We start from the raw sequence: 14,761 nt of genomic DNA on the forward strand, positions 1-14,761 counted from the left end.
TAAATATATCGGTGGAGGATTTATTAGAGGGACTCACCTTTTCGACAATGCATTGCAAGCCGGAGATTACTCCGAAATCAGGGGCTAGTTGAGGTGAAGTTATAGTCGCTTGAGGTCGATAAACCATTCGACTGATGTATTCAGAGCCTAACATGTTTCTCATGTCGTAACCGTAAAGTTTCAACCAGCTGTTTAAATTCGTCATATAATCGATAGTTGTTTTCGAGTTAATCGGGTCGTTATTATTGAAACGGTAAATGAATACATCAGTTGGGGTTGTTAGTTTCGTTGCCAATTGTTCCCATGCTGGAGTCATCCATTGACCTACGACCGGGTCGTATAATCTCTTATTAATATAAACTAGTTTGGTATTGGGATCAAGAATTCCTCCATGGAAGTCCACCGGTAGGTAGAAATCTGGATTCGTGTCTAGTGTGATACTTCCAAAAGGTGTTCTTCGGATTTCTTTAATCAAATTTGCATTAATATCGAACAGACCTAACGGAGACCCATTTTGATCCGTAGCAACGTAAAATCGTTGCTCTGAAATCTCCACTGTTATTAGGACATTCCGAGAGTCGTACAAGAAACGGAAAGTACGACCGGTCTTCGGGAAATGTAAATGTGTAACCAAATCCGGAGTACTCGGATTCGAATAGAGATACTGAGTGACATTGCCCTTATCATCATTCCATGAAATCAAACGGCCTCTGTCATCGTAATAATACCAAGTTTGGAATTTGTCGCGTTCGAAAGCATGAATTAGAAGACCTCTCGAATTATATCTATACTTCTGCTCTCCTCTTCGAACCACAAAACCTCGGTTATCGTAACTATTGAACTCGACATCTCCGTATTGTACAACTCTGTCACCGCTGTCATAACCCAAAGAGATTTTTTCTCGTCCTTTGATCACGCCGATAATATTTCCGTTCTCGTCATAAATGTACTGCCAGTCATTTGTACCCACGACTTGAAGGACATGACCGTCTGTATTGTACGAAATGCGGTCCAAGAATTGATCTCGACCGACTAGAAGTTTCTGAACTTTGATTCTATTCCGAGTGTCATATTCGACTTCGAGTCGGAACACGTCCAGCGATTTTATATTGATAAGAATTGATTTGATGCGGCCGTGCTCGTCATAATCCGTTATTGTAAAGAACTGTTTACTCGTGTCTTGCATGACGGATCTATTGAACGTATTTCGATACACTCGCAAATCGCTTATTCCTTCAAGGATGCCGAGGTTTTGGTTATATTTCACTCTTAGTTGCGGCAACTCTTTGCCGTTAATATCAACATCTATGCCAGATAATCGGGCATTCCCGTCGTATTGGTATTTATAGTGAGCATTATCAAGGCCACTTTTGCTGCTAAATTTGAGCTTCTCGTCTTTGAGAATTCCAGCGTGATATTTAAATTCTTGCTTCAGTTCGAAATTCGGTTCGATGATTTCGATACTTTTGACAAGACTGGAAGTTTCGTGATAGACATATTGAGTGGAACTCATCCCTGCTAGACTTGTCTCAAGTTTGCCTGACGCGTCGTAAACGTAAGATACGCGACCTGATTGATGGGGGTACACTTTGGCCAAAATTTGACCATCATCATTGTAAATTATCTCATACGGGTGACGATTCATTGGTGAAAAGTATTGATATTTGAAGAAACCGAGCGATGTTTGAAGCGAGAATGTATGAATGTGTCCCCTTGGTGTGGTCAAGGACTGTAAAGCTCCGGACTCATCGTATTGTAGGAGATAATCGGAGCCTCTGGGGGTGGTCACTTTGAGCGGCTGTAAAAAATGCGGTTAGATCTGCGGTCGAGTGTGTTCGTGATGACTTACCAAACTACTAAACATGTCTTTGAAGGCGTACACAAGTGACGATCCGTCGCCATATTTAATTTCGAAAAGTCTCCCCGCGCGGTCAAATCCATAAGTTTCGCTCAAATCTCCCCATTTCCAGTTGCTGAGTCTACTGAATCTGTCGTATTCGAGCTCAACTTCGGCGAAAATTCCATTCCTGGGTCCCCACTTGACCGGTCGTGCCGATCGATCGTAAGTCACGTTGAGAAGTTCAACTTTATCGTCCATGAAAACGGAAATCGAGGCGGTGTCCCTGTCGTATTCTAATGTGAGCAAGTTTTCTCCATTTACGCGCAACTTGCGGCCGACTTTAGATACAGTTTTGGGAGTTTTACCCTTATTTTGATTAGGTCTGACGAAGTATCGCCACTCGAATCTGTTGGCGAGGTCGCCCCCGATTTCGGTGCGTTGTTTTGCCGGCACGGGGTAGCTCTCCCCGAGGAGGGGTTCTTTGTCGGCAAGGATGTTGTAAGGCACCGTGTCGGTGGTCACGCTGTGCGACCAGGGAGAGTTGCTAGCGACGCTCCCGTCGGCCAAAAGAATGATTTTGTTGTCGGCGTCGCCAATTTTGGTGGAAACGCTCGAGCCTTTGATCAGCATTGAGATAGGTTTCTTATTGTTTTGACCCACTTTCACGGTGGCTCCTTTCAAACTCAGGTCAAACGACAAGCTTATCACTTTTCCTGTCGGTGTCACGGCTGATGTCAGTCTTCCGAACTCGTCGTAATTGTAAACGTAACTTCTTCCACTGCTGTCTAATTTTGTTTTGAGCAAACCGGTGGGGCCGTGATAGTCAAAAGTGACGTTGTAATTATCAGGAGTGCTCAGTTCGTGCAACATTCGCATTCGAGACATCCTCAGTCTACATTTTTGGCCTTTAGTGTTTTCGATTGAGTTAACTTGACTGGAGTAGTCGCGCAATAAGAAGACTTTATTGCCGGCCGCGTCGGTTACCGTGCTTAATTTCCCATTACTGGTATTAACGTTGTAAGTAAACACATAACTGGTTTCGCCGGTTAAAATATTCTTGGTCGCAATATGTTGGCCGAATCTATTGAAAATATAAATTTCTTGGGTTTCTGGTGAGTAGATTTCGTATTCTCGTGAAATGCTCGCATCGGGGATGCTGGCCATCACAGATCGTATTCTGTAATTGGCTTGATCACCAATGTGTACATGGCCATCAGGACTAACAGTAACTGCTGAAATTGTATTAAATTTAGAGTTTGATGCTAAGTAGTGCTCGGCTTCGAAACAATCGCATCCTCGTTCAAGACAATTACATTTAGACTCGGCTCCAGCATAAGGACCAATTTTACCATCAGTACCGATCACTCGAATACGATTAATTCTCTGAGAATCGCTTTCAGCAATGTATAAATCTCCAGCGGAACTGAAAGCTAAACTTTGCGGCATTACTAGAGTAGCGTGCGTTGCTAATTCGATGTCGTAACCACTGGCAGGAGATGCACAATGCAGAGGACGGCCGGCCACAACTTTAACTCGCCCGTCCAAAGTCAACTGGAGGATCATATGATCATCGATAATGTGCAAAGTGTTATCTAAAGGGTTAATCGCAAGCTCTGTAGGCCACCGCAAGTGAACTTCTTCGAGGGTTAAAGTCCCTTCACATGGCAAAGGTTTCCAATGCGACTTGTGCATATGATTGCCAATGACTGTAGTAACAATCCCATCGCGGTCCACCATACGAATATTAGTACCATCGGCGAAATATAAAACATTGTCATTCGAAACTGCAACTCCTTTCGGGTAGGCCAACTTCGCATCTCTGGCTAAAGCACCATCGCCACAATGGGCCTCGTCTCCTGGTAAACACCGTTCGCCTGACCCAACAACGGTTTCCCAATTGTGGTCAGGGTCACTATAATCTTCAGTGTTTCGAACTCGGATGATTTGGTGGGACTCAGGATCGGAAATGTATAATGTTCCATCGAGGGGACTCAAAGCCATATGGTAGCGATACGATACTCGAGTTGCACTGAAAATAATTTTATTAATTATTTAATAGAAATTGGAAAAAATAACTTTACTTTAGTCGCACAACCGTACGGACTCTCCCATCTGTTAGAATTTTCCTAACCAAGTTGAAATCTCCCACAAAAATTGAGCCATCCGGAGCTGCAGCAAGTGCAACTGGTGCCAAAAGTCGCTGTTTTGAAGCTTGACCTTCGCAGTCATTACAGTCCAAGGGTCGTTGATGCCCATCTCCCATCGTGGTTAAAATTACTCTAGGTTTATGCTTGAGATAAATGTTGGAGCCGTCACCTTTTTGTAAAATTCCTGAAAACGAGACAATGTTTCTCTCGGGGCACATTTTATTATACGGAATATACCTTCATGGAAGTTATATCTGTGATGAATATCTAGATTCCATCCGCCAACTTCTGAAATACTCATATCGTGTCCACTCAATTTTGTCGTTTGGACATCCCAAATAATAGTCTTGCAGTCACTGTATTCATACCCAACTTTGACAATGGCCGTAGTCACTCCATAAACTCTTTGCCGGTAGACATTGAGGCGATTCCACGCATATGTGAACTTGATTACGGGATCCGCTTCGAAAGTTTTCTCGAATAAGATTCCTTCGATGGTAATTCTGAGATGGATCAGATTTAGAGTGAGTGGAATCGTTTCTGGAGTTAATTGCAATTGAATCGTTGATAAGTATCCCGCAGCTCTCGAACTGTGGTATACTAAATTTAGCCCTGTTCCCGGTATGCGCAAACTTTCTTGAACCACTTGAGATTCGGCGAGTATTGCGCTGCGATCCGGACAAGCCCCTTGGAAGCCGTGTTTCCAAGTAGCCAAAACCACGGGTTTCATAGTATCGAAGTCGTGAGCTGAGCACGGCTGTGGAAGCGCAGTGACGGGTTTTTCTTCACCTGTTGTCATGATGACGTTGTCGATGATGACGACTTCATTCCAAGGAACAAAAACAATGTGGGTTTGGGGGCGGAAAGGGGCCCTTCCAAACTGCAAAGTAACAGCACCGCCTCCGTTAACTAGGAGGTCGAACCAGCCGTCGTCTCTTGTGAGAGTGAAGCCTTCCAAAGGAGTGCTAGTGCTAACGCGAACACCCATTAGGCCGGTCCCCATTTGGGTTATAACTCGTCCTCGGACGACAGCAGAACGGCTAAAGGGGAATCTAAGTTAGTTGACGTACACGATTATGCTTTAATAAAAAAATGAAAACAGCAAACAACATGAAATTATAAAAGCTAACCAAAATTTCACGAACACAAGTGGATCTTTTTAATGAAAATAAACCAGGCACAATTACTACAGCTAAAAACTTCACTAAAATAACTAGAGTTGGTTATTACGGCTAAATTAGCCTTACCTTGTGTTGAAGTGATTCCAAAATATACTGAGCAGCAAGAATAAAGAAAGCCAGATCGATTAAAATTTAGATTTAAATTTTTGTTTGGTTTTTAAATAACCGAGATTGATGTACCGGCTTAAAGAAGTTGTTATTAGCATGTTGCATTTTGTCGAATAATTCAGACAGTAAGCACGTAAACATAAAATAAGTGATTTTTAAATTAATTAAATCACATAAAAAGGAAGTGTATGTCACATGGGGCACAACAATGCACTAGAGAAAACTTCTTACATTTAACAAGGGCACATCAAACATGTTATTGAGAAAAACATTGAAAAAACACACCACACTAGCGGTGTATCGAATCGTTTAAAAATCACAATAGATTCGACATACCTCTCGTTGAACGTTTCTTGTCGAGCGTAGTTCTGTAAACTACCTTCATCAATCAAAAATTTCATTCTCTCGAAGAACGACGCGGTGATTGCCGGAGGTTGTTTTCTTAGTAAGATGTCGATGGGTTTAGGTGAAGAGACACATAATTGGCTGCTTGCACACAACCGATTCGAACAACATTCGGGGTCCTCACAATCTACCAACCCATCTAAAGCACAATATAACAGTTATAACTCGTGTAACTTTTTTCAAATCGTTATTACCTTTATCGTTATCGCGGCCGTCGTTACAATTTTGCTCTAACAAAATACTACAATCGGGACCGTCCCACCCGTTATCACAGCGACATTCCCACATGGAATCGGTATTGAAACGACACTGACCATGCGAGGAACAACTGTTGGGGCAACCCTCCATGGTACAATGTTTCCCGTTCCATCCCGTGACGCAAAGACAAGTCCCGTTTTTGCATTGGCCGTGCTCATTGCATCTAGGATCGCACTGCTTGAGATTGCAGAACTCCCCCGACCATCCTGGATCGCACTGGCACGCGTCTGACACGCAATGGCCGTGATTTCCGCAATCCAGATCGCACAGTTCTGGAAACAGCAATTTTGGTTGGTCTTCGCGACTTTATTGAAATTTAATAATAATCTGAATAAATTGACTTTACGATTTTATTATTATAGTAATTTTTATTGTTGATATAATGAACATATTAATAAACATTAAATTTGGCGTTCAACAGCTGTTTTTTCAAACAAAATTTGTATTCTGGTTGTTTACAAAAAAAAATTAAAAGGCGTTATTAATTATTAGTCACTATTGAATATTCACACGCAAAAAATGTTATTTTCAGCGAGTTTTGCATGTGGTTAAAATTCATGTATTTATTTTTTTCTGTTACACATGTGTACAAAAAGAATTACCTCTCGAGCAATCTTCGCCTGACCACCTGGGCTCGCAGGTGCACGTCTGCGTATCCAGATCGAAGGTTCCGTGTCCAGAACAGTCGGGAAGACATTGGAGGGCATCTTTGTCCATTTGGCTGCAGTCCGGTCCCTTCCAACCCTTTTTACAAAGACATGAACCTTCCACGCAGTAGCCGTGACCGGAACATGTGGGATGCGGACAATCGACTAGAGAAAAAAATTGTGGGTTACGGCCTGTAATTACAGTGTCGGTGGTAAAATCGGGCTTACCCTCCTCGCAAAATTTCCCTTTATAACCCCTTATGCAATTGCATTTTCCGTTAGCACAGTGGCCATGGCCATTACAGTCAGGCACTTCGCATTCATCATGCCTTAGTTGACATTCCTTCCCTTTCCAGCCGGGATTGCATTGACATTCACCATTGATGTATTCACCCCGTTGACTGCAGAGGACGGGGCAAACACCTGATAGAGAAATACATTCAGTCATGCTAAGCTCGAGCTGTTAGTGGCAGAAAGATCGCGTTTCAAGCAACAATTTACTTACTCTCGCTGCAATCGTCGCCGCCGAAGCCGGGGTTGCATTGGCAGTGACCCATGAGGCACTCGCCCTTACCGCTGCACCCATTAGGGCAGTTGTGGGTCATATCGTCGGCGACGGCAGCCGTAAAAGTGACTTCTTGAGGGTCACCGTCGTCGTTGTACAAAGACAAGAACCAGTGACCTTGTTCCATGTAATGAGTCACTTCTTTTTTGACTGACGACTGAAAGGGTGCGTCTGTTATTTGAATAATTGGGGAATTTTCAACTCACGTGTGACGCCCTTGTCGTTCGCGCTTTAAATCCGCTAAGAACTTCGAGTATGTGGTACTGGGTGTGTGTGGGTAACGCGTTTCTTCGAGCATAAACGCCTATACTTGCCCCTCGAGGTATATTGTAATCAAATCTGACGTAAGCCGCTTCAGATTGATAGAATTGCATGTTCCAGTAACCGTAAGGCGAGATTTCTTTCGAAAGTCTTTGCCCTAATGATATTTGGGAAAACGTAGTCCCGTCCGGGGGGAATGATTGTGCGGGGAATGTGCGAGCACCTATTAATAGTTAAAATTAAGTGTTCACCAAGACCCTTATTTGAATTTATAGTAAGAGAAGCGGCTGAAGCTAGGTAATGTGAGCACAACACTACAATTCAAACTTTACAAGCAACTACACAGGATGGGTAAAAGTAATAACATGCAAAAAAATGTTAGGGTGTAGTTTCGTTGCGCTTAGCTTGTTAATTCGCTAAGCTTGTAGTCTTTCGACGCTGCCCTACCTTCGAGTATGAGTATTGTAGGTGGTGGAGGTAATTTGGTGGTAACTTCCGGACAAACACTCGAAGTCCATGTTTCGGAAGTTTCGGTCGTGTCTGTTACATCAGACGCAGAAGAAGCTTCACTAGTCGAGAAATCCGAAGAGGAAGTAGTGTTTGAATTGTTCACATCATCTCTGTAGTCGTAATCCGTATTATTAGTATCTGTAAATTCATTTGACGCATCCATACATGATGGGCAAGAACATTCACACGCGCCACCCCAAAGCCCGTCGCGTTTTTCATCGGGCGTTTGGGTGGTTCTTTTATCACCCTCTTCTTTTTGAAAGCTGTGTTTAGTGGCTTGGTTAACGCCATCGTCGGTTGGCACGGACACAGACAGCACGTAAACCGATTGAGTAGCATGAGGATTGTTAGAATCAGGATCGGTGGCTATAGTCACGTTTACTAAAACTCTTTTTGAAGTCGAGCTAGAAGAGGCCACTGGAGGCACTTCGATCACTTGAATTTTTGGGTTCAGAGGTAATTCTTTAGCTTCGAATTGTTTAGTGACACTCTGAGGATTAGTTACATTGTGCAAACCATGCAAGAGCAAAGGATCGTTAAAATTTGACGCCTGCTTTAAGGGGAGATCTGCACCGGGATTCGGTAGCGCGGATAAATTTGATTCAGTCAGTTCTTTCGAGTCGCTATTTTTATCTCGCGGGATCGAGTAATTGGTTTTTGATTTCATTGTTGTTGAAAGAGGTTCTTGATTCAATTTAACAATCTCGACTTCATCTTGCCCGTAAGAAAATATGGGTGTTTTAATGTCATCTGTTGCTTGATCTTCCACTTCTAATTTTGTCTCCTCATCCAAAGTCACATCGGAAAAGAAAGAATCTGGATCGTCTTGTAATTGAGACGTTTCTAGAAAACTATGGGATTCATCTGATCCATCAAATTGATAATTGTCTGTGGTGGTCGGTAAAGTCGTTGTGGTTTTTGAAAAATCGTCAAAATCATTTGTAATTTCTGGGTCTGGAGGTGCTGTGGTTGTAACGTTGTTATTTTTCTGAATTTGCGTATGATTGAGTTCATCTGTTGGACTATTAGTAACAGACGAAAGCGGTGTTCCAGTGACATTTGTGTCATGCAAGGATTCGGGGGTACTAGCATGCTCTCTATCTATATCATGCTCAGTGGTACTCAAACTGGGAAAATCGACAGTGGTCAAGTCTGAGGTATTTGACAACACAAAAGCATGCGGTGGGTTATAGACTTGTCTACGTTTTCGCGAATAGACAAGTGCAAGGAAATTACCTCCAGAAGAAGACGTTTTAGGCCTGGTCGAAGTCGACAGGTTAGTTTCAGAAGTGGCAGTTTTGGATGGTGGCACGAATTGAGTGTTTTCGCCGACGAGTACCGAACAGGGTTTCGTGCTCTGATACGACCAATTCAGTACACTCGAAGCTGGGGATAATAGGATTAGTGGTGTTTTTCATGGGATAGATGCGGACTTACCTGAGATATATGTGAGTGCAGCTGTCAAAACGACCGACAGCATGATGCACACAATAGCCGTACATTTCCACGTGCATTTCGAGGCTATACCTTTTCTGAAATGGAATCGGCTAGCTTGGGGAAAATGACTCGAATTGGGGCGGCGTAAATTATTTCGGACGGGTAGGACAGGTACCTGGGCACCATATGGGATGCCGCATCTGTCCGAATTCTTCATATCTTTCGAAGGGCTACTGCAAGACGAGTTCGACTTGTAGTCAATCGTCGAGTTCTTCGGGTGATCTGCATAGAAAAATAATTTCGATGCGCGATTACTGTGATTGCAACTTGACAGAAAAATGCAAAGGCCGTAATTACCACATGGCACGCTATAATTTCAAACGAATTCCCGCAAAGGCGGTTTTAACTGCGACTTACGTATTCAAGAATGTTTACTTTTATTCACAAGTGGAGTAGTAACACACGAAATGTTTATTATTACTCAATAAGTTTAATGTTAACAGAAACAACATTTTTCGATTGCTTAAATGGCATTGGGTGATTTCACATTCGTCAACAATCTAAATCAACAAATTAGGGCTGATGAGACTATGTCAAAACCGATAATTTTATTTGTGTTGATAAATTCCACGAAGCAACTCCGACACTAAGTTACGGCACTAACTTTTTCACCAAACAATAGAAAAGAACTCACTTAGCGTTCCTGATGGTATGTACACATTTCCGGAAGGCGTCCGCACGAGACAAGAGGGTTCGAAATCTTGAGTAGGATCGGCCGGTGGAGCCGTGGCTAGGCGCCCATTTAACCGATTCATGGTGGGGTTCCGAGGTGGAACATCTGGTGGACGTGGAGCGCCGTCCAGCAGACAACCTGAAAGAAAATTGGTGGCCGTGATTGGTTTTTTGTTTGCAACAGATGACGGAGTGTGCACGCGGACGGTTGCTACAAGACTACCACTGAGTAGTTCAGGTTAAAACTGATCTTTTAAGGGGATAAAGATAACAATGAGTTGTGCTCAAGTACAAGGGGACCCATAAGGCCACTTTAAACATTTGGGACCATTAGTGACGGGCTGGCGTTATTGTCAACTTCTTGAAATTTGACTCGGTTCGGTGAGTCTTGTTGAAAAAGCTTGTTTGCGCTTTGAGCCTGATAGTTGTGTTTTAAACAACAAGGTGGAGTTTATTTAAATTTCAGACGATGTTTCCGCATTTTAAAATTTATAGATAGACATCTGTATTATTGCAAGAGATAGTGTGGTTTTCCTGTCTTGACAACCTCATTACCATGTAAAAGAAAAACGTATTTTCTATGAAGAAACTTTTATAATGCTAACAGCGGGGTATTTTGCATTTTTATCTACTTTACGTGAGTTCACGTTCAATAAATATTTCATCGTTTAAACATTCCCAATAAATATGAAATATGTTTTCACCACATTTAGATCGCGATAAGAAAATTTATAAGGCGTATATGACGCCAGATATTGGAAAACTACCAAAACATCAATTGCTTTGTTTTACCAATATGAACAAACATTGGTAGAACATCTTGTAATTTTAAAGCGAAGCCACCCCGGAAGAAACCGGCAGGTCATTTCCAATTAAAGTTTCATATCTAAGTACGAAACTTTGTAAACTCGAAATGTGGAACAAACTTTTCAACAGTCCTGTTTTTTTGCCTCTCCGACTGGTCTTGCCAAGTTCCTGATTTGAGGAGCAATAATGAGAGACCGAATTTCAATTAAAATCTTTCCCATTCAACACGGCAAACTTTCTAAAGGTACTCTATTAAAATATTCCTCGTCGTTTCTTCAAGGATTCTATTGTTGTTTTAATTAGAGACTTGCATAGGGGATGGAAATCCGAACTAATAAAATTACTATTTCAAATGGCTTGTTCTTTCAAGTTTTCAACTTCCTAGTGCGTCCGCTGCTGGCAAATATACCCAGCCTTCCCATTTTCATCAAACTTTTATTACATGGAATACAAATTGTCACCAAAAATTTAACACTTCATTTTAATTCGCTCAAATCCTATCAACAACACTAACCATTGAAAAGTAAACAAATTATATTCACGTTTTTCTGTTCTGCTTTATTAATATCAACTACAACTGTAATACATGAGCAACAATATACACTAATACCGAAAAAACTGTAAACACTTGAGACGTAATCCCTGAACAAATACCTAACTAGAATGTTTTACATCTGAAATTACATCCAGGTTTTTACATTGTTGTGATCCATCTGCTTGTTACCTATAAAGTTGCTCCTAAAGAAACATAATACTTAACTTTAAACTCAACAACACACCCGTATAATGGAATTTATAAAGCTGTAAGTCGCTGAGAAACTATGCAGTTTTTACAACGACTATAAATGGTCGAAGAAATTTTGAAATAAAATGAGTTGACTAACACGAGGTAGCATTAGTCACCTGTTCTGTTATAATAGCATGGGCTAGAAAGGAAAGGGGCCATAAATGAGATCCATTAGCCATTAACCCGCCTCGAAGAAAGCAAAAAAATGCAAATGCATTTCAGTAGTTTACAGCAATAGATGATCGGATATGCTGATCGTTTATAACCAGTAACTTTTCTGTAACTTTATGAGTCCCTAGAGATCAGTTCGCTTTAGTAGTTTCATCTTGTCTGCATAAAAATAGTTTTGTATCATAATAAATGCATTTTTCATTCAGATCAATTTCAATCCGGGATTACAATTAACTTAATTGTGTTGTTTACGTAAAAAAACGGTAATAATTTAATTTTTGTCGTAACTGAATTCGAGTGTCGAGTTGATAGCGTTGAAATTGAAATAAAAATCGCAAATCTGTGTCTGGCAGCGGTTTTATTATTTGAAACGAATAAAAATGTCGACGATAACTAATAAAACTGACAAAACTTCGAGGTATTTAGAGGGTTTACAAAGAAGAACTGTGTTTATGGATGTCGCATAACTATTACCGTCACAGTGACAACTTTGTCGGGGTCGTTGAGTTCAAGTTTTATTAATAATAATGTTAATGATGTAGAGTGAGTAGTCTACATTTGATAAAAGTGTGGTAAGTGTTGTGCAAGGGTTGGAAAATTGTCGCGAGGTATGGATTAGGGTTCTGGTGTGAGGGGGTGATAGCCAAGATGGCGTCTCCGGATGGCCGGAAAGCGGCAGATAGAAACGGCGGAGGTTCGATAAGAAAACTGATAAGAGTGTGATCGGTTGAGAAATATTGCGGAAACGCGCGGACGTCTGTGTGGGACACACGCAACTCGGGTGTACGCAGTCGCAGGGGTTGAACATTACGATCACAAAGGGCAACTAGTCTGGGGCACGCGACACGATCTTTATTATGGAAATGCACGATGTCACATCGAATGCAACGACCTGGATCTGGGAAACTCGATACGGGGACGTTCTATCACCCCTGGAATTTCGAACTGTCTCAGGTAATCGCCGCAAATAAATAACGCGCCCCACACCCCTCATGAATATTTGAAAAGTTTCTGTATTTTTGCCCGAGCACTTTAATTACACATCTTGAACGTTAGGGAATTTGTAAGGCTTTTGTGTGGCGAAAAGAACTTCCTTTCTTCACACCTTGATTTCACACAGAATGCAAAACACTTTTATTACTTATTCCAGACATGTCGTTTTTGTTATTTCCAGATATTAATCTTTAACACATAATGACTCATCAATCGACTTGTCAACGAAAAATACTGCATTGTTCTGGGCCACACCATCAGCATGTTCCAAGAACTATCAAAATTCGTCATAATTACCAGTCGGAAACAATCACGACATTAATAAAGCAACAAAATGAAAATTCAAGACACGCCACTATCAGCTTGAAAAATTAATGCCTGATTCTCCGACGACGCCTTAATTCCGTCTTACAAATTGTTAAGTCGGACAGCTGTTCGACTAATGTTGCACGCCAAGATGTAGACATCAAATATTTAACCACGTTTAGGAATAAATCCAGGACTTATTCAAACAAAGCATTTTTTCACACAAACCGCCAACAACGGAGAATTATTGACCTGCATTGCCAACCCCCGGCCTTCGAAACCGCTAAACTCACAAAAATGACATCCGCAACCAAGTAATTCAAGCATTCTTGTCCCAACGAAGGGACATGAGGAGAATGCAGACATCAGCAACATGATGTGGCTAGCAATTGCTCACTAAAAGCGTACGTCAACTTCAAATTTTTGAGGACAGATTATTTGGGGGAATTGGAGTAGTACGATAGCGAACAAAAAGCACAAAAGGCATCCACGTGACTAAAAGAATTATAATCAGATTTGCTCAGATCAGTGTCGGTATAATAAAGTTCTCAGGAATACTTTTTCTAATAAATTTTCTCATTAAAAATATGTAAATACGATGCGTACTTTCATGGCTCTTAGTGATGAACTGTTTTAAAAATTTCACTTGTTAACATGAAGTTTAAAGTTAATGCATCATTGAGAAGCTTTATTAAATTATCCTTATTTTTGTTCCGGCTTTAATATTTTTAGCATCGTGAAATATTCATCTGTTTCAAACCTTTATTAGGAATTTAAATTGTCGCAGTTATTTATTAATAGAGAATTTTTATTAATATTTAATATTAAATGAATACTTTAGTGTGGTTGTTGGATTCTGATAAAAAATTGTTTTTATTATTATTAATATCAAATAGATATTGGTAATAATTACATTAATACATAAAAAAAGGAATAAGAGAAATAAAGTGGTTAATTATATTTTGTAGATTCTGGAACTGTTGTGGTAAAATTGGAAGGAAATAAGAAGTAAAAAAATCTCATATTTCAGAAAGTTAATTCAGTAGTAAATTACTCCTTTTATTGAAAGTATTATTTGAACAAGTGCCGATAAAATCATAAGCGGGCACGCATTTTATGCAGTCGCAATCCTTGATGCTTTTTCGTTATTTGAAATCTTGGTCGTGTCGTGAATCGGCGATAACATTGTCGTGGGCATTACCTATTAATTTATAATAACAGCCTTCGGCCCTCGCTGTATAAAATTACAAATACTAATTGAATTTTCTCTAATTGGATGTTATTACAATTTGTCCGTAGTTTAGTCGATATCGTTTTGTGTCTAGTTAAGCTTAAAATAAACACGGAAAACGTCGTGCTTGCAAGTGCATTGCGATCCTTGCATGTACTTCCAATGTATAGGGTGATAATAATAACAGACTGCAATCGGTGCGTGTTTAGACGGTGCATGGCGTTTCATTATTCACAGCCCTATGGTGAACTCACTCGCTTCGAACTCATTGTGAACTTCATTCATCTTGATCAGTTTCCAATCTCGCGTCATCGACTACGCCCCCGATTTTATATACGGGGGCCTTCATTCGTATTATGTGTAGTCACACGTTTT

At 40.9% G+C, this 14,761-nt stretch overlaps 1 protein-coding gene across 5 annotated transcripts in view; it reads right to left on the reverse strand.

Moving 5' to 3' along the window:
• Nucleotides 1–14,761, reverse strand: part of LOC123005962 (teneurin-m) — a 110,250-nt gene that overhangs the window by 1,967 nt on the left and 93,522 nt on the right. For 2 of the 5 annotated variants that reach the window (XM_044400067.1, XM_044400065.1), the window contains 14 exons: nt 10,054–10,230; nt 9,360–9,641; nt 7,860–9,308; nt 7,358–7,635; nt 7,092–7,308; nt 6,815–7,009; nt 6,542–6,751; nt 5,876–6,211; nt 5,613–5,820; nt 5,235–5,261; nt 4,225–5,027; nt 3,922–4,171; nt 1,850–3,869; nt 38–1,798 (listed from right to left, as the gene is read on the reverse strand). In XM_044400067.1, coding sequence (XP_044256002.1) covers nt 38–1,798; nt 1,850–3,869; nt 3,922–4,171; nt 4,225–5,027; nt 5,235–5,261; nt 5,613–5,820; nt 5,876–6,211; nt 6,542–6,751; nt 6,815–7,009; nt 7,092–7,308; nt 7,358–7,635; nt 7,860–9,308; nt 9,360–9,641; nt 10,054–10,174 — 8,157 coding nt within the window. In that variant the 5' untranslated portion in view covers nt 10,175–10,230. The remainder of the gene's footprint in view (nt 1–37; nt 1,799–1,849; nt 3,870–3,921; nt 4,172–4,224; nt 5,028–5,234; nt 5,262–5,612; nt 5,821–5,875; nt 6,212–6,541; nt 6,752–6,814; nt 7,010–7,091; nt 7,309–7,357; nt 7,636–7,859; nt 9,309–9,359; nt 9,642–10,053; nt 10,231–14,761) is intronic. The other 3 variants (XM_044400068.1, XM_044400069.1, XM_044400066.1) reach the window with 3 other exon arrangements.

Source organism: Tribolium madens, unplaced genomic scaffold (assembly GCF_015345945.1).
Source record: "Tribolium madens isolate multiple individuals breed KSU strain unplaced genomic scaffold, Tmad_KSU_1.1 Scaffold_20;HRSCAF=117;Tcas5.2_LG4, whole genome shotgun sequence".
NCBI classification, from domain to species: Eukaryota; Metazoa; Arthropoda; class Insecta; order Coleoptera; family Tenebrionidae; genus Tribolium; species Tribolium madens.